Source organism: Squalius cephalus, assembly GCF_949319135.1.
Source record: "Squalius cephalus genome assembly, chromosome: 2".
Lineage (NCBI taxonomy): Eukaryota > Metazoa > Chordata > Actinopteri > Cypriniformes > Leuciscidae > Squalius > Squalius cephalus.
The window spans coordinates 47,262,932-47,286,453 of NC_137123.1; the positions used below are offsets into that span (position 1 = coordinate 47,262,932).

At 36.5% G+C, this 23,522-nt stretch overlaps 2 protein-coding genes across 2 annotated transcripts; one reads left to right on the top strand and one right to left on the bottom strand.

The window, feature by feature from the left end:
• Positions 1-843: 843 nt before the first annotated feature.
• On the bottom strand, positions 844-1,595 carry dctpp1 (dCTP pyrophosphatase 1). The gene has a single exon (XM_079849606.1). The coding sequence runs from the start codon at positions 1,516-1,518 to the stop codon at positions 961-963; it is 558 nt and encodes a 185-aa protein (XP_079705732.1). The 5' UTR covers positions 1,519-1,595; the 3' UTR covers positions 844-960.
• A 40-nt stretch (positions 1,596-1,635) lies between these two features.
• On the top strand, positions 1,636-19,246 carry gatb (glutamyl-tRNA(Gln) amidotransferase, subunit B). The gene is made up of 13 exons (XM_079849593.1): positions 1,636-1,886; positions 4,769-4,919; positions 5,062-5,175; positions 8,982-9,180; positions 9,271-9,393; positions 11,057-11,170; positions 12,132-12,216; positions 14,201-14,245; positions 15,807-15,999; positions 17,047-17,180; positions 17,625-17,703; positions 17,817-17,951; positions 18,252-19,246. The coding sequence occupies exons 1-13, from the start codon at positions 1,726-1,728 to the stop codon at positions 18,375-18,377; spliced, it is 1,659 nt and encodes a 552-aa protein (XP_079705719.1). The 5' UTR covers positions 1,636-1,725; the 3' UTR covers positions 18,378-19,246.
• The last annotated feature ends 4,276 nt before the right edge of the window (positions 19,247-23,522 follow it).

The following is a 23,522-nucleotide window of genomic DNA, read 5'->3' on the forward strand; positions in this document are numbered from 1 at the left end:
TGAACTGAATTGACTGAAAATGTCAGAAGCTTTGTGAAGGTGAAAAGTTTATAAAAGTTGTTCATTTGTGAAGATTAACAAAAAAAAAATCTAAGAATCACTGTTGGTTTCAGTTTTTTTCTGCAATAATCCAAAAGCCAGTGGAAAGAAACCATATCGGGCTTTTGTTGAGAGAACCAGGGTGATACAAACTTGTGGGTTGGCCTACAAAAATATGCCAACACGGCAGCGCTCAATTGGTTTTGGTTGTAATATCAAGTGTGCAGGAGGATGAACAGGGCATTTATGGATAATTCCAGCAAATGATGACAAGCAGTATAAAAAAGTGTTACTGAACACCTGTGTCAAAATTGACAAATGACCTAATCTTACATTAGGTGGAAAGTTCTGACTCATTTTCAAAAGCATGATTTTTCTTAATTATACCCATTTTGCAATGTCTGAAACTAAAAATAGCATATGTTTTTAACTTTTTTTTTAGTAATCTTTGACTTGAAAACCTTGATTTGCCTGTTCAGGCGTGTTTGATCAGGACCTTGAGGGCCAGAATCAAAGAATTCTGTATCAGTGCAGCTATATACACATGAGCTTGAAAATGCCAGTTTGGATGTTTCCAGAGCGAACAGTTGCTTGCACAGAGACCACGTGTGCGGCAAAACAGTTTACTGTGATGCAAAAACACTACAAAAGCACAAAGTAACTATATCAGCTGTTGTTTGGTAAAATAAAAACAGAAGAACTTTAAAACCAAGTTGCTTACATACAGATTCTTGCATACAAAAGCTTAATGTAAAACCAAGGATACTAGTGCCAAACACAGGAGAAAAAATAAAATCAGCAACTAAGAGCCCAGTGGAATTTTACAGTTTGGAACTTAAGGCACTCAACATCAGTTCCCTCGTATAGTATATATACTGTTCAGTAACGATCGTCTTTGGCTACAGCACGAAGTCACCCACATCAGTCCTTGTATTCCGTGTATTTCTTGGCTGATCCATGAACTTTGCTGGCCGGGTACTTGAGTCGATTGAGAGCCATTTTGCGCAGAACAGCTTGAGGTAAATCAACGTGGCATTTCTCGGCCAGTTCAACCAGATAGATCAATACGTCGCTGAGTTCCTGAGCCAGGTGTTCCCGCTCCGGCTCGGTCCAGTCCGGTAGACCTTCCGCCACCTCCCCGCGCCACTGGAACAGCTCCGACACTTCCCCGACCTCTCCGACCAGCGCAAGCAGAAGGTTCCTCGGCTGGTGGAATTGGTTCCAGTTCCTCTCGTCCGTGAAATCAGCCTGCATGTGGCGGATATCTTCAAGTGTCGGTTCGGGGGTGAAAGTGAAACGCTCGGCCTGATCGCTCTTGATTTCTCCGTTCCCATTTAAAGCTGGGTGATGGCTGGAAGTTTCGCCGTTGTGTTTGGGCATTTTGGATGCGGTCCCGTTTTGCTGAAGTGCCATTGTAACTGAGACGAGCGAAAGGCTAGTAACGTTACTGAAAGTAGAGGGGTGATCACAAATGATCATTCACATGCGTGAATCTCCCGCCACCAACTGCACCACAGTTATGAGATTTCGCGGTTTGTGAATGCCGTCACAAGAAATCGCCGGAAACGTTGCCGTTAAGCCACTGGCATTGTGGGAGTTGAAGTTTTTTCTTCGTTATCCTACGGTACACCAGCGGGTTCCTGGTGGCTCTGTAAAACTACATGCACCAGCTACACAAACACAAGCATGGCAGCCTCCTCTTCAGGATACAGCAGAATGCTCTTTAGCCTGAGAAAATATACTAATAAATCACAAAGTTTGTATCATATTGATACTAATTTCGTGATAAGGACAATATGGACATCCGGATCAAAAAAACAACTTAAGCCCAAAGTACAGACAAAAAGGTAGGCATCAAATACCCCCCAAAAATGCTGTCTACTGTAAATAGGAGGTTCATATGTTTGGAGACGGAGATACAGGCATTCTGACATTTGTCATCAACATGACACACTGAATTTGAATAGTAGTCGTTCTCTGGTTTAATCGAATTAATGAATGGAGTATAGGTGTGCTGACAGACTGCAAGTCCACACTTGATTGCTGACCTTGACTTTACATGTGTGCTCTGAAAAATGTACAAAATATAAATCCCATTAACAGATACTACAAAGAAGAACAGATGGTGTTTGATAATAGTGTGTTTATTAAAAAAACAAAAAAACAAACGGATAATAGTAATTAAAATGAATTAAAGTACTGTACTTAGAAATTATTACAGGTGAGTCCATCCTGGCTAGTTCTCACATTTTTTACTCCAATTAATAATTCTTAGGGTAGGTGTATTTTTCTCAATAGCCACATAAAATCTTCAATGCAAAAAATTGGTATTGATCAAATTTAATCAGTAAAACCAGCAAGTCAGTTATAATTATAGCCTCATCCTGACATTTATGGAAAAACAGCATTGTCCTGAGAACACAGTTCAACAGTTTATTGTGTAAGCAAAAATATAACAATAATGGAATTTTAGTTTGGGTGACAGAATTTACTAACACTTTAAACTACACTACCATAGCTTATATTAGTTTATATATAGTTTAGAAGTCCCTTATGCTCATCTAAGGTGCATTTATTTGATACAAAATATTAATAACAGCAATATTGTGAAATATTATTAATTTAAAATACCTGTTTTCTATTTTAAAATATTTGAAAATGTAATTTATTCTTGAGATGACAGTGTTACATGATCCTTCAAAAATCATTCTAATAGGCTGATTTGGTTCTTAAAGGGACACTTCACCCATTTGCATTAAGCTTTGTATTGTTAGAAACCCAGTCATATATTATAATGATCGTGGATTTTTCCTTTATTTTTCCCTGAGATGGGAGAAATAAGGATTTAAGTGTTTTACTTCCTGCTTATTCTGACGTAAAAATCGTCATTTTGCGTCATAATAAGCGGGAAGTCACATTTCATTGAAAAGTGTAGAGACTACAAACACTAGCTCCTCATTATTCCAGGGGGCGCTCATGCTCACGCTACAGGCCTATCACAGATCAGTGGGTGGGACTTTACTCTCTGAAACTGAAAGCAATATCCTCCATCTTGTTTGAAGCTAAGCTAACAGGCGCTGTGGAGACAGATGTAAAGTTATGACAATAGCGGAGGGTAACGTTATGATGTAGAAGAAGAGGATTTCGGAAGTCTGATGCTCGAATCAGGTGTTTGTGGCTATCAAGCCGCATTATAGCGAAGAGCAGCCGAGGCAGAAGACCTGCCTGCCGCGGACGAGGAGCCCGGACCGGCTCGAGTTAGGGCGGACTGGTGGCGCCGGTGATCTCACTACGAACCGCTATGAACACAGAGATAGAGTCCGTCTGCGGCAAAGAATTTCAACAATGACAATTTCTCATGCACGAAATCTCTGAATCAGACGAGCACACGGGCGTTTGTGTTGTGAATCAGACGAGCACACGGGCGTTTGTGTTGTGAATCAGACGAGCACACGGACGTTTGTGTTGTGAATCAGACGAGGACACGGACGTGTGTGTTGTGAATCAGACGAGGACACGGGCGTTTGTGTTGTGAATCAGACGAGGACACGGGCGTTTGTGTTGTGAATCAGACGAGGACACGGGCGTTTGTGTTGTGAATCAGACGAGGACACGGGTGTTTGTGTTGTGAACCATCCTAGTTTCGCACCGCATCTGACTGAACATCCAGGTAACGTTACCATGCATGCAATAATTCACCACTTCGAAAGAAATACAAATGAGGAGTAATTCACTATTGAGTTCGCCAACTAACTAACGTTAGATATTTTGTGTGAAATGAATTTCAAGCTCCGGTCCGGTGGTAGCTAGCCTTATAGACGGAAGAGTGATTCATGCTGTTCTGGATTAGTGGGAGTGGCTTGCGCAGCTGTGCAATGTGGTGCATTGTGGGAGTTGTTGTCTTTCATACAAATGCGTCCTGAAGTTTCTTTCTTTCTTTCCTCGGTCAAGAAGGCACCAAATTCAAAATTTATTTTACATTTCGACTACATATATGACCCACTTTCAATAAAGATCAATGTTCCCATGGGTGAAGTGTCCCTTTAAGTAACATTTCTTTTTATTATCAATGTTGAAAACATTTGTGCTGTTTATTATTTTTATGAGAACATGATAGATTTTTTTCAAGATTCTCTGATGTATAGAAAGTTCAAAAGAACAGCATTTATTTGAAATATAAATCTTTTGTAATATTAAATGTCTTTACTGTCACTTTTGATCAATTGAATGTGTTGTTGCTGAGTAAAAATATTAATTTCGTTATAAAAAAATGTCTTACTGAGTACTGACACCAACTTTTTGAACGGTAATGTAAGTATTTGATACCAACATACAAATCCACTGTTATTGGACTTCTGACTCGAAGCATTATAGTAACTGAGATGCACATTTTTACTAGTCCTTTTTCTTTTTTATAATTACATATTTTTAATTGCATTAAAAAAAAACACATAACTCTCTAGTTAACTAGTTTGACCAACTAGCACTTAGCCAAGGGATAATAATCATAAGACTTATGATAATAAGTCTTATTTTTTTTATTTAAATTAGATCAGTCTACCTTTTATTTAAATTTTGATTTATATCGTCTTCATATAAACTCATAATTTAATGGAATTGAGCTGCTGATTTTTAAAGCATTATATAATTGTCTTTTAATATCCTTAAAGTAAATGTATAGAGTCACCAGTTCTCACCAACTCTTCATCCCTTGTGCTATGTTTTCTAGTCTTCCTCAAATGGTTGGTGTTGTGGGTCTGGAAATCCACGCTCAGATTCAGTCCACATCAAAGCTCTTTTCCGGATCTCATGTTAGATTCTTGGCTCCACCGAACTCGCTTGTCTCATATTTTGATGCTTCGTTACCAGGAACACTGCCAGTAAGTAAATCAATTGAATTAACATAAAAAAATTTTTAAAAAAAATGATTCTCAATTATATATTAATATAAATCTACACTATATATGTCGTTTCATTGCATTTATAAATGCTATTGAATGTCTTGCTGTTTCATTTCCTAAGGTGTTGAACAGAAGATGTGTGGAGGCTGCTGTATTGACAGGCCTTGCTTTAAACTGTACCATCAACAGGAAGTCACTGTTCGACAGGAAGCACTACTTTTATGCAGACATGCCTGTGAGTTCCCTTAGCTGCACACACATCTGGGTGCTTAATCAATTTGTCTGTAGTTTTATCTTCGTATTCCAAAGCATAGAAGTGCTGATGATACAAATGCAATAAACAAGAACATCTTTCTTATGCTTCCAACTGTATGTGGTTGTTATTTTTGATTAGCTGCTTTATAGATTCATCGTTTGTCAAAGAGACGTGCACATATATCCAGTACATCTCTTTTCCTGAGCTTTAATGAAGAAGTGATGGCTGTCCATGCTGAACAGGCAGGAAACAGAACAGCTGCCATTAATGTAGATGAATAACAAGTGTCAGCTCTTAAAAGCTTAAAACATTCAAGCTCTGGTTTGAGCAATGTTTCAGCTCTGGTATTCAGACTTGTGAGGCCATATAGTTGTACGAGTGGGGTGGGTTCAGTTTTTGTATACATTTAGGAACATAAATATGTTCTTAATACTGTCATCACCACCAAACAAGCACTACAAACCAACCTCTTGTAAGTATTATCGAGTGCTTTATTTGAAAAACGTTTTCCCTTCAAATTTGGGTTAGAATAGTTTGCAGGAGCACAATTATAAACAGTGAGGCTGTGAAAGCAAACTAGTGAGTAGATGAGATTTTCCTGTTCGGGGTGATGAAATTTAATGTCCCTGACATCATCTGTAGTCCCATTTAGGCACTTTTTTTTTTTCAAGACAAGCAAAAGCTATAAAAAATCATGAGGGGGTATTACTGATTTATTTTATGCTGTAGAATAAAACATGCAAATTTTTTAGCTTGTGTAAACCACAGACCTTATTTCAGGCATTTAACCTAAAAGCATTAAAAACAAACAAACATTGATTTCAAGACGATGGAAGTGGAAATGCTTACTTGTTTTCATGTTTTGGCCTACAAAAAATAAAACCTACAAACCTACAGTACAATATGCAGTATATACAAATAAATTAGTTGATTTTAAATGTAGAGAGATTTTCAAGTGGTGGAAGTGGTGGATTACTGTAGAGTGAGATTGCTGCATTTCTTGCTTCCATGGTAACAACGCCTTCTCTTATTGGTAGATCTCTTTTGAGCAGTGTGGGTAATGTAGTTCTCCATTGGGAACTCTGTAACTGAATATGATGTTCTTAAAATGAAATTGTGTAGCTCGTTTTGAAGCTATCTCTGAACAACCCTGGAGCTTAAGATACTCTGTCTTGAAAGGTTATATATTTTATCATCATTAAAAACCTAATAATAAATTGGATTTAATTTGTGTCCCCCCCCCCCCCCCCCCGGAACACGACTGTTGTGCTCTCAAGTCTTTTCATCAATCCTTTGGCTAAAGTCCCTTTACAGATTGATTTTTGTTGTATCAGCGCATCATAATTGAAGACCAGATACACCGATATATCTTGTGTAAAGACACAGTGTTTGAAATTAACTTGTAATTAAATAGCATTATTAGACTAAGTGCAAATGTCATTTTAGTTCCGACACAAAACAACCGCAAGACAAAATATTGAATTCTGTTTTGAATTCATATTTCATACATATATTTGAACAGTTATACGAGTGATTTGTGAGCCATGAGGAGGGAATCTTTGACTTCTGAGGAATCTGTCACTCTTCATAATAGTGCTAATATAATTTCTTAAGTGCTTACATTTGTTTGTTTTTGTGCTAGTGATGAAGTAGTTGATCAGGTACAACACACAGATGGTAATGGATAATTGCTTTTTCCCCTTTCCTTTACTCTTTTGCATGCCAATAACTATGATAAATTTCTAGTGGCTTTTTGGTCATGGTGTTGCCATAGCAACAGTTACAAGTGCTCTGTTTTGCTTCACAGTTAAACTGAAGGAGGTTGAAAATGTAGCCAGATCACAAATATCTGGATGTGGTTTCATTTAGTCATAACCCTAATCCTGGCCTTTTAACCCTATCCAACCCCATATTTGATCCTGATGATGGTTCTTCACAAAAGACTACTGTGATTATACAATATTGATATTTTAAGGTCATTCAATTAGATTTCAAGTCAAGTCTGAAAGAGGTCTGACCCAAAGCACAGTAGTGGCTTTGATGCTACAGTCACCAAAATATGACAGTCCCCTAAAATACAAAAGGCAATTATATTTTAATGTTTAAAGAAAGACCTAATTTATACTGTGTAAAAAAATATTATAAATACTCTACCCTTCAAAAGTTTGGGGTTGATCTGATTTTTGAAAGAAGTCTCTTATGCTTTTATTTAATCTGTGATGGTAAAGCTTATTTTTCAGCATCATTACTCCAGTCTTCAGTGTCACATGGTCCTTCAGAAATCATTCCAATATGCTGATTTGCTGCTCAAAAAGGATTTCTTTTCATTATCAATGTTGAAAACAGTTGTGCTGCTTAATATTTTTGTGGAAACCGTGATACATTTTTTTTTTCTCGTGATGAATAGAATTATAGAAACTTAAAAAGAACAGCATTTATTTGGTAACAATGTAAAAGTCTTTACTGTCACTTTTGATCCATTTAATTCATCCATGCTAAATAAAAGTATTAACTTATTAAAGGTGTCCTATTATTACCTTTTACGAAGTCTTAATTTTGTTTTTGGGGTGTACTAGAATATGTTTTCATGCTTGATTGTTCAAAAAACTCATTATTTTTCACATATTTTGCATTATACAGCTCCTCTCTCCCCAGTCTGGCTCAAATACTGCAATTTCGACAAAGCCCCTCCATCCGAAACACGAAATGTGCTGTGATTGGTTAGCTGGCCCAGTGTGTTGTGATTGGCACCGCTTTGCATGTGTTCGAGAAATGTCCCGTCCCTCCATAACTGTGTGTTCTTCTCTAGCGTAAATATTAAGGTTATTTCAAACCTATTTGAGCCCGATTCAGACCCTGACAATGTTAACAAACAAGAGGATTGTCCAGAACTGATTTCATGCACAGACTTTGCAAGCACCGATTTCACAGGATGTTGCTTACAAAAGCAACGGAAAACAAGCTGTCCTCCATAAAATGTGCAGCGCACAGATAAACGTTGGGGTTATAATGTTCAGGAAAAGGATACATTTTTACCACTCTAAGTTCATCAGCCTTAGGAAGGTTAAACAAATGAGTTTTGGAAATGTTGTGGAAAAAACAGTCTCTCTTTGACATAGCAACTTTTCTAATGTAGCTCAACCAGGCCTCGTCCACTTTTTTGCATTTTCCGTGGGCGCGGATTATTTAAATGAGTACCATTGTGATTTCATAAGATCTGTAAAATCGCATTGTAGTTCAAACGAGCTGTTTGTTGTAGTTCTTGGAAAGTGGATTCTGTTATATAAAATATCTCCCTTTGGAGTGGACTTTGAGCTTTGTAACCTTGCAGATCTTTTTATGCTCAAACAGCAACATTACACACTAATTAAAGTTGAAAAAGTGGAAAAGCATGATAGCACCCCTTTAAAAAAAAAAAAAGTAAACGACCCCAAATTTTTTAACAGTAGTTTATGTGTAAAATATTGTCTAGAAAATATTTATTAGTTTCTATTAAGTTCTATTAAATAATTGTGATTTAATTTAATTTCTGACCAGTATTTAAAATGCAGAATGAAATTGTAACAATGACAAAATCTATCATTGTTTTATTATATTGTATTTGTTTTTATACATGGCTCTTCTAGCACTCTCTTGCTGTTTGGAAACCCCTGTCAGAAACAGAAGTACATTACTGTAACATATCTATTTAGGTCTAGATAAACTTCTGTGTAGCAATTCGAATGGTCTCGACACATACCGTTGCTTAGTTTTGTAACAGTTTTTTTTTTTATGTGTGTTTTCAGGCAGGCTACCAGATCACTCAGCAGAGGCTTCCCATAGCAGTGGATGGAACACTGGTCTATAGTCTTTTTGAAGGTCGCAAAAGGAATCAAGTGGTAACCAAGAGTGTGAAAATCAAACAGATCCAGCTTGAGCAAGACAGTGGAAAGAGTCTCCATGATAATGAACAGAGCCAGACTCTAATAGATCTCAACAGAGCAGGTGCTGCTTCTTTTACTCTTATACAGAAACATAATGACTGTATCTTTGTGGACAGTGTCTGATATGAAGGCTGTGTCTCTCTGTCTGTAGGTGTAGGTCTGATGGAGCTGGTGATGGAGCCTGAGATGTGTTGTGGAGAGGAGGCAGCAGCTGCCGTCAGAGAGCTTCAACTCATCCTGCAGGCTCTGGGCACCTGCCAGGGCAACATGGCTGGTGATTTAATACACCCCCTACAGCTAACATTGATCACAACCTTTAATGTCTACACACATTTATTCCCATGAATTGGTCTCAGGCACAAATCGCATTGCTTGCACCAATGTTATCTGAGTTAGTAATCCACCCAGTACCCATAAGGATAGTCCATATGGCTAAAAATCGATGTCATACTCTTACATCAGAAGAACCATAATTTTGACCAAACAGCCCCTGTCGCTAGAGAGACTTTTGTTGTAGAAAATATTTAATGCAAGATGTGAAATACAGGAAAACTAAATAAAACTAAATCGTGCTAATATTAAATTAATATTTTAACAATTTAAAGGGATAGTATGGGTAACCAAACAGTTGATGGGACCCATTGACTTCCATAGTATTCATACTATGGATGTCAATGGGGTACATCAACTGTTTGGTTACCCATATTCTTCAAAATATCTTCTTTTGTGTTCAGCAGAAGAGAGAAATTCATACAGGTTTGGAACAACTTGAGGGTTTCATTTTTCGGTGACCTATCCTTTTAATACATTAATTTGCCATGCAAACATTTGTGAGTAGGCAAACGAGTTGTTGAATCAACAACTAATTCACTGAAAGGGACAATTTGAACTAATTCACAGAGATTAATTGAACCTACCGACTTGATTTGGTCCCTGAACTTTAAATTAAAGATTTGCTTTTAATAAGACCGGTAAAGATGGCAAAAGTAGTCCAATGACACAGTGTTTATAAAACATAATGGCTCAAAAAGAATGTTAAAATGATCACAATAATCATAATGCTACTGAATTTTACATCGGCAGCAAAATCATTGCAGATATTCAATATACCGACCAGCCCAGTACATAGTGTGCCATATGTCACCAAGATGTCTATTAATGAGCGCATTAGGTGGAAAGCCACTAACGCTAATTTTTGTGTTCAAACATCCGATAAACACATGTGGACTTGCGTACGTCTTGAATCATGAATATTGCAGAAATGTCTGCTGAATGCCATTCTGACATCTTAAGATGTATTGTTGATGAGAAAATGTTCACAAAATGACGTGTTTTACAAATCTAAAAATCACCTTTAAACTGAAAAAGGCACACATAAATAGAATGTCTTGGCATTGTAACGCATTTTTTCAGGGCTAAATGAATAGCCTATATAGCCTAAAAGGATTATAGGTGGCCCCCCGGATCAATGACCCTCTTTTCCCAACCAATTTGTAAACACCTTTCCCCCTTTCCGACGAGATGTTCTTGTATCTTAATATGAGTAAATCATAGTTTCAGTTACACACTTTAAGTAAGAACATTAAGGAAATGTAGTGTTTGTGTAAGATACACAAATTCAAATAAGAAAATAACTGACCTGTTCCTCAACCGTTTTTAATGTGTCACTGATAAATAAACCTGTTGTCTTCCTGTAATGAAAAATTCAATAGCTCTTGTTTAATCAAAACCCCTTGAAGCAAAATACAGCAAATTGTTTATCTGTTGCAGACTATTCAACGGTGCTCTCCAGAATACAGTATTTCATGCAAATAAATCATTCAAATTCAAATGTATGCACTGTTTGTTAAGCAGGGGTTTTGAGAGCTGTGGATGGTTGAATTGTAATGACTGTTCAGAGTGATTCTCATTTGATCCCTCTTTCTCTCCTCTCACAGAGGGACAACTTAGGGTTGATGCCAATGTGTCCGTGCATCGACCTGGAGAGCCTATGGGAGTGAGGACAGAGGTCAAAAACATCAACAGTGTCAGGCACATGGCCAAAGCCATAGGTGAGGATATGTCTAACTGATTCTGAGAAAGAATTTTATGGATATCAAGATCTGCCTGTTGGTTTGGAGAAGGTTTTTCTGGTTTAAGCACAAGCATACAGTAAAATCTCTTTGCCGCTCCTCAGTACAGCAAGACGTGTCGAGGGAATGAAATAGACTTTCAGCCAGTGGGTTTCAGAAATCTTTTAATCATGCTGCATTCATATTCACACACACACGCACTTTAGTAATAGCTGGAAGTCACTTTTCTTGTGTGGTTGTCACATTTAGCCCAGCATCAGTTGGAGGGAATGAGTGTCTGTGTGTAATTATGCCAGCGCTGAAAGTCAGACTGCAAACTCCAGATAAGAAACACGAACAATAAGCATTTTCACCTCACTCCATCTCTGTCTCGTGTTAAATGCTCTGTCAAGATGTGCACTGTTGAATAAAGGCTGCAGAAGCAATCATCTCTACTGCATTAACACACACACACACACACACAATCACAAAGTTGTGTTTTTGAAACGAGGAGTTTCACTCAAAAGGAAATCTGACTGATTTGATCCAAGAAAATAATAAGTGTTGAAGACCCACATAAACATGCCTGTCAAGGACGAGAAGATTAAATAGTGCTGTCAATGAAAGCAAGAATAAACATTGAAAACATGAAAATATTTAATCGCTGAATGTGACATGATGTTTTACACTGTTCCCCCTGAGAGAAAGTTGTGCAATTTAATTAATATTTAAAATGTATTTTGTTTTGAAAAGTCAGTTATTATACTTGTTTAATACTGCACATTGTCTTAAAACTAAAGGACTACCAGTAGTTTTCTATACTAGTACAATTTCCCCCAAAAGCACATTTAAGCAGTGATGAGGAAAAATGCTGATGTGCAGCCAAGTACTTTAGGGTCTTTTTTTGGCAGAAGGTTGTGGTTAGAGTTTGATTGGTCCTCTCTTGATACATGTTCCATAGACTACGAGATCCAGAGACAGATGGAGGTTCTGCAGAGCGGTGGGACGGTTCTTAATGAGACCCGAGCATTTGACAGCAAATCTGGGTAAGGGGGCCCAGAACAGGCAGATTTCTACAAGAGCTGCATTCTCCTGTGATATCAACTGGAACAGAGCAATGCAATTAGACGATCTGAGTTTTACATGGTTTGAGTCTCAGATTCTATATTGGTTTCTTTTTGAATTTTAAATCCACTGCCACTTTAAATTATTCATGTCAGATTAAATGTTTAGCGTCTCATGGCTTATCACACACATTGAGCTTTACGTTGTACACATTGAGCTTCTGCTTCAGGTTTAGTCAGTGTTTCTGACAGAATTCTGTTTTTGCAAACCAACCATATAAGAACATATTGTAATACAATGCCAAAAAACAACCGAAAACGTATTAAAAATCAACACATTGTCATGAACAACCAGTCAAAATGCTGCTAATTAAAGTTTCAAAAGTTATTGCTTTGATTCGAGCTGGACATCACTTAAAGTCAAGACTTGTGCTTCAGTAAGTACACTACCGTTTAAAAGTTTGGGGTCTGTAAGATTTTTTTGATCAAAATGAATGGTAAATGTATATTATATTTAATGGTAAAAATGAAAAATGCTATTTCAAATAAATGCTGTTCTTCTGAACATTCTATTAATCCTGAATAAATGTTGGAAAAGAAAGAAAATCAAGTTTTCATAAAAATATTAAGCAGCACAACTGTGGTTAAAACTAGAAATATTTCCTGAGCACTAAATCAGCACTTTTGAACAATTGTGCAAGTCAGGAACCTTAAAGGATCCGTCATACTTATTCAAACCAATAACGTTCATTTGTTCGTGAATCTGGCTACACTTGTCATGCTGTTTTTTTTGTGCAGCCAGTGAAGAAGACAGCACAATGTTGTCTTGTCATTTTTTTGTGATACACTGTCTTTTATCTCATTTTCAATTCAAATTGTGGCGCTGTAGATTCTGCAGCGCTGGCAAATAGTGAATCTGGAAATATTGTGTTTAGTCATGGGCAGCATATTTTTCCCTTGGTCTTTTTCCTGTCCATCTGTGACCAAAGATGAATGTGGTCATTTGACCTCAGTAGTTCTGTCATGTGTTGACTTGTACACGTGGCAGCACCAGACACACACACACTAACTCATGCTCTCTACAGATGACAGAGCAGTATTATTGTGAGCATCTGCCCATGAAATAAAAGCCTCATCTCACAGCTGTGTCCTCCTGCTCTTGGATATGATCTGCTAGCACAAACCACCAATATATAAGAGCTTAGTACACAACCTTCTGTCTTGGCATACTTTATTTTAATTGGTCAGTCGTGGAAGTCTGTCGTCAAATATCTTTCTAAAATGGCCGCAAAACTATAATCTACTTTGGGTCTCTTCTCACTCAATTTCAACAAAATTTTGAATCCATTTATGTTTTATTTGGTTTGTAGTCATTCAATTTACATGATACAGGATAATTATTGTATAAAGAGCCTCAACTTGTACCACCTGACCACTGCAACGTCATTCATAATCACTCAAAATGGCAGCAGTTTCAGAATTAAAATGTAGTTACAGTAGTTAGCAGTTATTTAATAATAATTCCTATAATTGACTATTGTTAATGTCTTAATGCAAGATTAATCTGAAAATAAATGAAAGACAATACAGTTTAACGTAGCTTGCACAGTTGGATAACTAATGTCCTGCTTAATAAGCTAAATAAACTTTAAAAGTTTATCAAAAAGGCATTGGCATAATGACTGTTACTTGTTATTGAGCTTTTGTCTGTTGATTACTGAAATTACATATTCATTTTGGCATTAACAGTGTTGCCATTAAGTCCTGGTTGTCATCTAGTAATTACTCTAATTATGACACGCTGAGCGCATCACAACTCCTGCATGGTAATAATGACCAGCTGACTGAACATGTAAACTCTAAATTCTCTGTAAGAACCTTCTATCAGAACACACTTTGCTTGTAACTTTTCATTTTATTTTAAGCTATAACTTATTTATTACCATCTCTCTTTCTCTCTCGCCAGTAACACAATTCCGATGAGGGATAAGGAAGGCCTACAGGACTACAGGTGAGTGTAATGCTCCACTGAACCCTACAGGTAAATAAAATCTGCTCCTTCCTGTGGAGCACTACAGGGAGTAAAGATAAAGAAAAACAGGAGAGGACATTGGAAAGAGTGATGGAGTAAAGGGAAGCTGGACAGTGCAGGATAAAAGGAAAACAGCAGAAAATACTGTGTTTCTATAGACAACAAGGGAGTAGCATGGAGATGGATGAAAAGTAATATGGTGCTGTAGAGGAAAGAGAGTGATTGGGCGGACAAAAAAGAGGAGGAAGAGGACAGGAAGACTAGACAAGTGGTGATATGAAGGACTGAATATGCATCAGCTGTGATGTGATAATGCGGCTGTAGATCCACATAAAGGAGGAGAGAGGGAAGAGTGGGTGGATGTACTAAAGAAATGGAGCAAATCATGCAGTGCCATCTACAGACTGAGACTAAAATAAACATTTATAAATCATTGAAAGCCACTTTCCATCTACACACATATTTTAACTATATATGTATGTATATATATATATATATATATATATATATATATATATATATATATATACACACACACACACACACACACACACACACACACACACACACACACACACACACACACACACACACACACACACACACACACACACACACAATTTTGGGGTCAGTACATTTTTAATTCAGCAAGGATGCATTAAATTGATCAAAAGTGACGGTAAACACATTGCACACAAAATTCAGTTTGAAATAAATGCTGTTCATTTGAACTTTCTATTCATCAAAGAGTCCTGAATTTTTTTTAGCACGGTTTCCACAAAAAATACTAAGCAGCACAACACTGTTTTAACACGGTTTTAACACTGATAATAACAACAACAAAAAAAGTTTCTTTTGAGCAGCAAATCACCATATTAGAATGATTTCTTAAGGATCATGATTAAGGATCATGTGACTCTGAAGACTGAAGTAATGGCTACTGAAAATTCTGTTGAATAAATAAAACTTTGAAATATGTTAAAATTGAAAACAGTTATGACTATTTTACACAATATGACTATTTTACTGTATTTTCAATCAAATAAATGCAGTCTTTCAAAAACATTTAAAAAAATCTCAGACTCGTACGGTATTTATGATTGGTTAACTATGCAGAAGGAAGTCATTTCTCAGTTTTGCCTTTTCAGCTGCATTCTTTGAGAGAAACAAATGTAAATGTGAATATCCATTCTGATTGGTCATTTTATTCATCTGAGATGTGTTCTCTGACATTCATGCAACGATCAGAACTCAGCTACAGTACGCTCAGATGGTCTGCCACTGGAGAGGACGCTCTCAGACACACTGAAGGCTGGACATGTGTGGCTGGTTCAGGTCAAAGAGATATGAGGAGGGTGTGACAGAGAGACAGAGAGGGCTGGAGATTAGGCCTTGAGATGACACACGCTGTCTGAACACTACAAACGCTGGCTTATCTTTGCACCTGATAAGAACACGCTCTTGTGTTCCCCCACATGACCTGCTTGAATCACGCCTTCTGTTCTGTTGTATGTACATACATTCTCTCATTATCTCCCAGGTTCATGCCAGAGCCCAACTTGCCGCCACTGTTTGTTTATGAGAGTGAAGCTTCAGTGCCTGCTGGTGTTGACTCCGCCCAGGTTGTGGTGATTGACAGGCTGAGTGCCCAGTTGCCAGAGCTGCCGTCTGTGAGGAGAACGAGGCTTGTGGAGACGTACGGCATTCTGCGAGAGCACAGCTTGACGCTGGTGGTGAGAAAGTTCACATTCAAGCTGTGCGTGCTTGTTTTATGGCACACATTTCCCATCAGGCACTCTGATTCTTTTAGGATAATTAATTGCAGTTGCATTTTTTACTTTGTCAAGTAGTAAACACTATGATTTTACATTCATATGGTCATGTCTGTGGTGAAGAAAACTGAAAAAATGAATAAAAAACAGTTGCAATATTATTTCTTAAAATTGTGAATCATATCATCATATCCCACAATTGTGACTTTAATTCTCGCAATTGCGTCATTATTTCTTTTAATTGAGAATTCATATCTCACAATGGCAACTATTTCTTGTAATTGCACATTTTTTCTTAGTAATTGCAACTTTATTTTAACTGTGACTATCTTACAATTGCAACTCATTGTGTTTATATCTTACAATAGTGACTATTTCTCATAATTGTGACTTTATTCCTTGTAATTGCAACCATTTCTTGTAACTGTGACTCACAGTTGCAGCTTCTCATAATTGTCAGTTTATCTCACAATGGCAAATATTTATTGTAATTCCGACTTCAGCTTACAATTGCAACTATTTCTTGGAATAGCAACTTTATTCCTCGTAATTGCATATTTATTTGTTTTAACTTCAGGTATTTTTAATCACAACTTCTCATAATTGTCTTAATTCCTAACAATTGTGACTATTCCTCGTAATTGTGTATTTCTTGTAACTGCGACTATCTCACAATTGTGACTTCTAATTTGTCTTTATTTCTCACAATAGTGACTATATTTCTCATAATTGCAACTTTATTTCATAATTGTCACTTCATGTCTCATAATGTTACTTAATTTCTTAAAATTTATCCCACAATTGCATACTTGCCTTATCTCACAGTCTTATTTTTTTACTCCGAGTTGGAAACAGGCTTCCATAGTTTTGGGTTAATCTTGTCCATTTGTTATACTTTTTATTTTATTTTTCATTTGACTTTTTTTCATCACAGATATTTAGTATTAAAGGGATACTTTACCGATTAGCATTAAGCTTTGTATTGATATGATAACTATTCTGTTTCAGAATGAGGACGGGCTTATGGACTTCTTTGAGAGCGTTGTTCAGATGACCAAGGTAGAACCGAGGAAGGTGATTGGCTGGGTGATGAATGAGCTGATGGGAAATCTGAATCTTCAGAGTCTGAAAGTCTCTCAGAGGTGAGCCAGCACTGAAAACAATCATTCAACAGCTCCAATACATCCAAAACATTGGAAAATAAATTAGAATAAATAATTCCAAGAAATAGGGAGAGAGGAAGTGTGCGTGTGTGCGCCGTAGGCTTTTTTCCAGTCTGTTTGTTATTCCTTCTCTCCAATATTGTTTCCTGTCAGTAAATAATGGCGGTTGTGTTCACTCCATGCCTAGGGATATATATATACGGGAGTGTTTTTTCTGGGACTCCTCCAGCTCAGTGATCAGAAACTGCCTCAATGATCATCTCTTGTTTTCTTGAGTTCACTAATATGTGAGTGGGGCCAAATTGTAAGAAAGAAGCCATGTTTAACCCATCCAGTAATGAGTTCTCCTTGGTCATAATGTTTCTAAGTCTTGCTCACCGAATGATGTATTGTGAGTGTGAAATCTCTCCGTTTCTTTTTTAGTCCCATCTCTCCATGTGCTCTTGCTGAGCTGATCAATCTTGTGGAATCTGGTCACATCTCATCCTCGACTGCCAAACAAGTAAGAGAGAAAAACAATCCTTAACTTGGCTAATTGACAGACGTACAAGCCATATTATGTGAGGTTCTCCTTAAACCACAGGCCTGTTTTGTGTTTGTATGTGGTGAGCGCAGGTTTTCCAGGAGATGTGGAAGGCTCCAGAGAAGACAGTGGGCCAGATAGTGAAGGAGCAGGATTTGTGGATGATAAATGACAAAGAGGAGCTACGAAAGATCTGTCAGAGGATTGTGGACCGTTACACTGAGGAGGTAAATCCAGACATTAACCTACCTTAAAAACCTAGTTTTCAGCTTGTAGAAATAAAATAAAAACATATAAAACTATTTATTTATTTATTTGTTTGTTTGTTTATAAGATTAACTGCTAGCCAACGATAATCTCTACAAATGAATTTAGTTTTTTGCAGCTTCAGATTATCAGAAAACTTTATTTTGCACAAACATGTGATGTTATTGTGAAACATAAAACAATTTGTTTATTTAAAGATAAACTATTTGCCAAAACCTAATATCTTGCACACTAATTTTTGCAAATGAATTTTGTTGCAGGTTCAGATTATCAGAGGGGGTAATAAGAAAGTACTGAACAAATTAATGGGTGAAGTTCAGAGAGAAACTAAAGGCAGAACTGATCCGGTCCAAGTCAAAGCCATTCTAGAGGAAATGATCTCATGAACTGCCCAGCATGCCTATTTTGTGGGTTAATGCTGTGTTCTGGACAAGCAGCTTAATGGAGCAATGGAATTAACATTTAATAGCCTCTCTACGTTCCAGAAAGGTGTCTCCACTGTAAAATATATTCATCAAACATTTTGATAAACAAAGGTGTTTCATGCAACATTACTTTGTGTTGTTTTACTTCTAAGGATTTCAGTATTTAATTAATCACAGCTCATTTAATTCTGGGCTCTGAGACATTTATCACTAAATGATCATCGATTCCTTAATAGTCAAGCCTTGTGAGAAAACCTTTTGTGTGCACAGAATATTTTTGTGCTGCTTTAAGTTGTTTGCCGCTCTGTATGGATTTTCTATTATAATTGGGTTTTGTGGGATTATTCGTCACTTTTAGAATTTAGCAGGTCAGGCCAAGGTTGCCTGAAACTTGTGGTGTGTAATCACCATTAGCCATTGCTAGCACAGCCGATGTCTGCTGGCATGAGTGATTGAAATAAAAGGAATGTTTTTGTGTACTACTAAGACTTGCTTTTTGTCCGACCCAAAGTATTTAAGACAGCAAAAAAAGTTTTCTCTGTTTAAGATAACTTGATGGTGGTCTTGTGTCATATGATTAACAAGCGCCCTCTGGTGGAGTATGAATTTCATATACCATTATGTCAAGGCCTGTGAGTCAATGCTCAGTTACCATGGTCAACATACTTTCAATTTTGAATTCAACTTAATTTGAAATGTTTGTGAAATTTGTTCAGTTTACGTTACTTTATAATTTTAATACAAATGTCTACCCATGTTAAGAAATGTGCTAAAAAGCAGTATGACTCTTAAGAGGCAAGATATTTTGAATAAAGTCGTCTTATCCATTCAATAAAAGTTAAGCGTGATGGATAGATAGCCCTTTAGAAAAAGGTTTGATGATTGAGACTATTGCTGCTGGCTGCCATTAGTGAAAATGAATTGAGGAAGGACCCAGTTTTAAACAAAAAACCCTTCGGCTGAAAGGACTATCTGGGGAACAGGTTAAATTGTGTCAACAGTGCATGTGCATACATGAGTATCCATGAGTTAACATTACCAAACATACAGATGCAACTTCACCCAGAGCTGTTGATGTAGTAGGCTAATGTTAACAATAAATTACAATACAAACATTTGATGCCACTACCAGCCCTTAAGATTATATTTACAATAGCATTATTTGCAAGTAGGCACTTCATGGACAATTCGATAATGTTTTATTTAGGTATAAAAACCCCTATCTGTTTATTTATATACAGTATATATACAAATGAGATAATTTGTGTGCTGTGATTATATATGCATTATGTATTGGAGCTGTAAAAAGTATATTAAACAAGCAGCAGAAAAGGGATGTTCATATCAGTTAAAGCACGGAAGATTGACAATGTTATTGCCCACTAACTCATATGACACTTCTGTTAGTGGACAAGAGATGTCTTTATTCAAGTCATCCTGCTTTACATTTCTGACATAGAAAATATTGTCATTTGAAGGTGAAAATATGAGCTGGTGACATTTCTACAGATTCAGCATTTCTTTTTACAACCAAGGCATACAGAACTGTACAATTTAAGTAATGCTTACCACCAGTAAAGGCAATTTAATCCAGAATTTCTAATCTATCCCTTGTTCACCCCCCTTACAAAAAAAGTCACCTTCATTACATAAAACTGCATATAAATATCTTTGGATTGACAAGCTACATTGTGGCCTCCGGATGTTTGGTAATCAGGTTTTGATTGACATAATTTGTACAAGGGGAAAGCAAAACATCCACCTTCAAAAATTGACCACTGAATATGTTGAAGACATTTAATCAAATATGTCAAAAATATACATTAAAATTTAACATTTTCTCATAAAACTATTTAAAGCATAACCACCAATGTTCATGATCACCTGCTTATGGTGTGTTTACAAATTCCATGTAACTATCAGTTTGCACTAAAATCAAATGTGCTCAGGGATCAGGTGAACTTCCAGAGTTTCAATATACATACATATGACAAGACACCTGGAGATAGTAAAAATACTTTCAAATCAAGGCAACTTTTATACTAAAAGACACTTTCTCTTTTGCACATGGGGTGTTTAGATACACTGGAATTATATCATTTGCTTTCTTTTATACATTTAAAATATGTGATGTACTGTATGCATAGTATCTCTGATTGTGTTTCAGCTAAATTCATGACCATTGCAAACAAAGTCATGGGGATTCAAGAGAAAGAAAAATAGTTTTAAAAAAAGAATGTCTTAAATCATTTTTGTGAAGATTTTATGTAACTCTATAATGGTTTTAATACACTATCGGTCAAAAGTTTGGTGTTGGTAAGTTTTTTGTTTTTTTTTGAAAAATTCTCAACAATGCTGAATATATTTGATCAAAAGTAGCATTGTGAAATATTATTACAATTGTTTTTGTCATTTTTTTATTTAATTGTTTATTTTAATTACATTTGTAAAATACAAGTTATTCCTGTGAAGGCAAAGCTGAATTTTCAGCATCATTGCTCCAGACTTCAGTGTCACATGATAATTCAGAAATCATTCTAATATGCTGATTTACTACTCAAGTAACATTTATTATTATTATCAATGTTAAAAATAGTTGCTCCGCTTAAAATATTTTTGTGGAAACTGTGATGTATTTTTTCAGGATTATTTGATGAATTTATATACTAAAAAAAATATATATATTTACTGTCAATTTTGATTAATTTAATGCAATCTTGCTGAATAAAAGTATATATTTATTTCTAAACAAAAATCTTACGACCACAAACTTTTGAACGGTAGTGAATGTCTTACCTCACTAAATAAAGACACCTCATCCTGATTTACAAGTAGGCGTGTTGCTACTTTCAAACATGTTCCTTTCACATTGTAATAAGTTAATATCAGTGATGCTCTACAAGGAACCAGAACAATTGTGTTTCTCAAATTCCAGCAATTCTACAGGTCAAGTCAAGTCACCTTCATTTATACAGTGCTTTTAACAATATAGATTGTTTTAAAGCAGCTTTACAGTGATAATAGGAAATTAAAGTAACAGAGATTGTTTTGGCTTTACAGCAGCTCTAGAATAAAGTTATTGTACAGCTAAAGTTAGTTTTGATTGATTCACTTCCGTTGCAAAGATGATTAGTTATTAACTTAGGGGCCGCTTACACGACACCGTTCTAACAGAAAACCCTTAACGCGCTCCGGCCCGCTCATTCACACAACAACAGTGCCTGGTGGCTCGAGAACGCAAACTTTGAAATAGGTTATCTCTGCGCAAACTTTACAAAATGCAAACCTGTGAAAACGCTGACGGCGTGCACATGTGTATTACGTGTTTAGTCAATAGGTATGCGTGTTTGAATATGTGCGCAGGCGTGTAGTCTTTCTTTACAAATTGACCTCAACAAATTACTTATCTGGCCTTAAAAAATTATAATACAGAATTTTGTATCGCATCCACGTAGCCATGTGAACTGGAATTATTTTGACAATGTTTTTTCTGTGCAGAGTTAAAGGGAAGGGAAGGCATGGAAAGGAGGTCTTCACAGGGGAGAGACTAGTTGACACTTCAGAACTGCGTTGTTGTCGCGCATGTGACATGTCCTTCATCAGATCTAGATACGGCCTGGATTCGGCGGACTGCGGTAAACCTCGGGATAAACAGAGAGACTAATATTAGCGTAGACGCCATTCTTCTTATGATGTAACGAGTACATCAGGATTTATGGGAAGTGTTCCCGGTTCCGGCTGACCTAATCTATGCAGCCTAACATTAACATTAGAAGTTTATAATGTGTTATGTATATGCTAGGTTAAAGACCTGTGTTTTTAGTCTAGATTTAAACTCACAGAGTGTGTCTGCTTCCCGGACAATGTTAGGAAAACTGTTCCAGAGTTTTGGTGCTAAATAGGAAAAGGATCTACCACCAGCAGTCGATTTTGATATTCTAGGTATTATCAACTGGCCGGAATTTTGAGATCGCAATAGACGTGAAGGACTATAATGCGTTAAGGCGAGACACTACAGGTGAATAGGGTAAAATTTTAAAATAATAGATATCACCATGAAACTTCCTCAGTTGATTACTTACACAAGTATATAAAAAAAATGTATTACAAGTTTTAGAAATTTGTATGTTTAATTATGCAAATTAGGCATTATCTAATTAAATATGCACGATTTTGCATATATTTTCGGTAGATAGATCTGAACATATGATAAAGCCAGGTGTAAAATTCTTTTTTCATTTTGTTTACACACAAGATGAAAATAAAAACTCAGAGGGATTTCAGGATATATGCTTTCATTACCTAGGAAATCAAAATATACTGTCCATAGCCATAAAAAATTGATTTTCGCCATATTTTTTGGATTAAAATGTCACATAAATCAGGCCAGGAATGATTTATTAACAAATCCCTCTGAAAATATCTTCAGAATACTGCTAAGTGTATAACTGGAAAGTTTGGTGTACGTAGGTGCTACATAGGCTGAGATGTTTCTACTGGAGAATGACAAAAAAACGCAAAAAAATCATTTTGAGAAAACGGCAGTTAAAGATTTAAATAGCTCTAAATGAGAAATCGTCGTTAACTTTAAATCCCCCTTTGGACATTCACGATTGGTTACTGATAGAAAGGAAATGCCCATATTTGGGTTACATAGCGTTGTGCGGGAGACTCAGAGCTTCACAATGATACCGGTCATGACAGACTTCAGTAAACAGACGGAGCTCGGCGTGTCGCGTTTGAATGCTAACTTCCTGGTAAATTCGGGAGAAACTCACTGCCGCAAGTAAACAAAATGTAATAAAATAAACATCTTAATGTATATTTTCAACGTTTTCTTTATAGCAGCTTGAAAGAACACATATTGAAGGAGTAAACTAACCCAAAATCTCAAAACTGACCACTGCATAAAAAATTTATGTTTTTGCCTGCCGTGTCTCGCCTTAAGAGCTCGCTCAAGTACTGGGGAACTAAACCATTTAGTGCTTTGTAAGTAATCAGCAAAATTAATTTATTAATATTTACTTACTTTAATTTATACAATGTTTAATTGAGAGCCAATGCAGTGTTGATAGAACCGGGCTAATATGGTCATACTTCCTGGTT

Bases quoted from the DNA above. Each gene is read 5' to 3' on its own strand.
- dctpp1 (XM_079849606.1), bottom strand. From the start codon at position 1,518: ATGATCATTTGTGATCACCCCTCTACTTTCAGTAACGTTACTAGCCTT.
- gatb (XM_079849593.1), top strand. From the start codon at position 1,726: ATGGCAGCCTCCTCTTCAGGATACAGCAGAATGCTCTTTAGCCTGAGA. The intron at 5,176-8,981 runs GTGAGTTCCCTT...GTGTGTTTTCAG, and splicing joins ACTTTTATGCAGACATGCCT to GCAGGCTACCAGATCACTCA. The intron at 16,000-17,046 runs GTGAGAAAGTTC...ATTCTGTTTCAG, and splicing joins AGCACAGCTTGACGCTGGTG to AATGAGGACGGGCTTATGGA.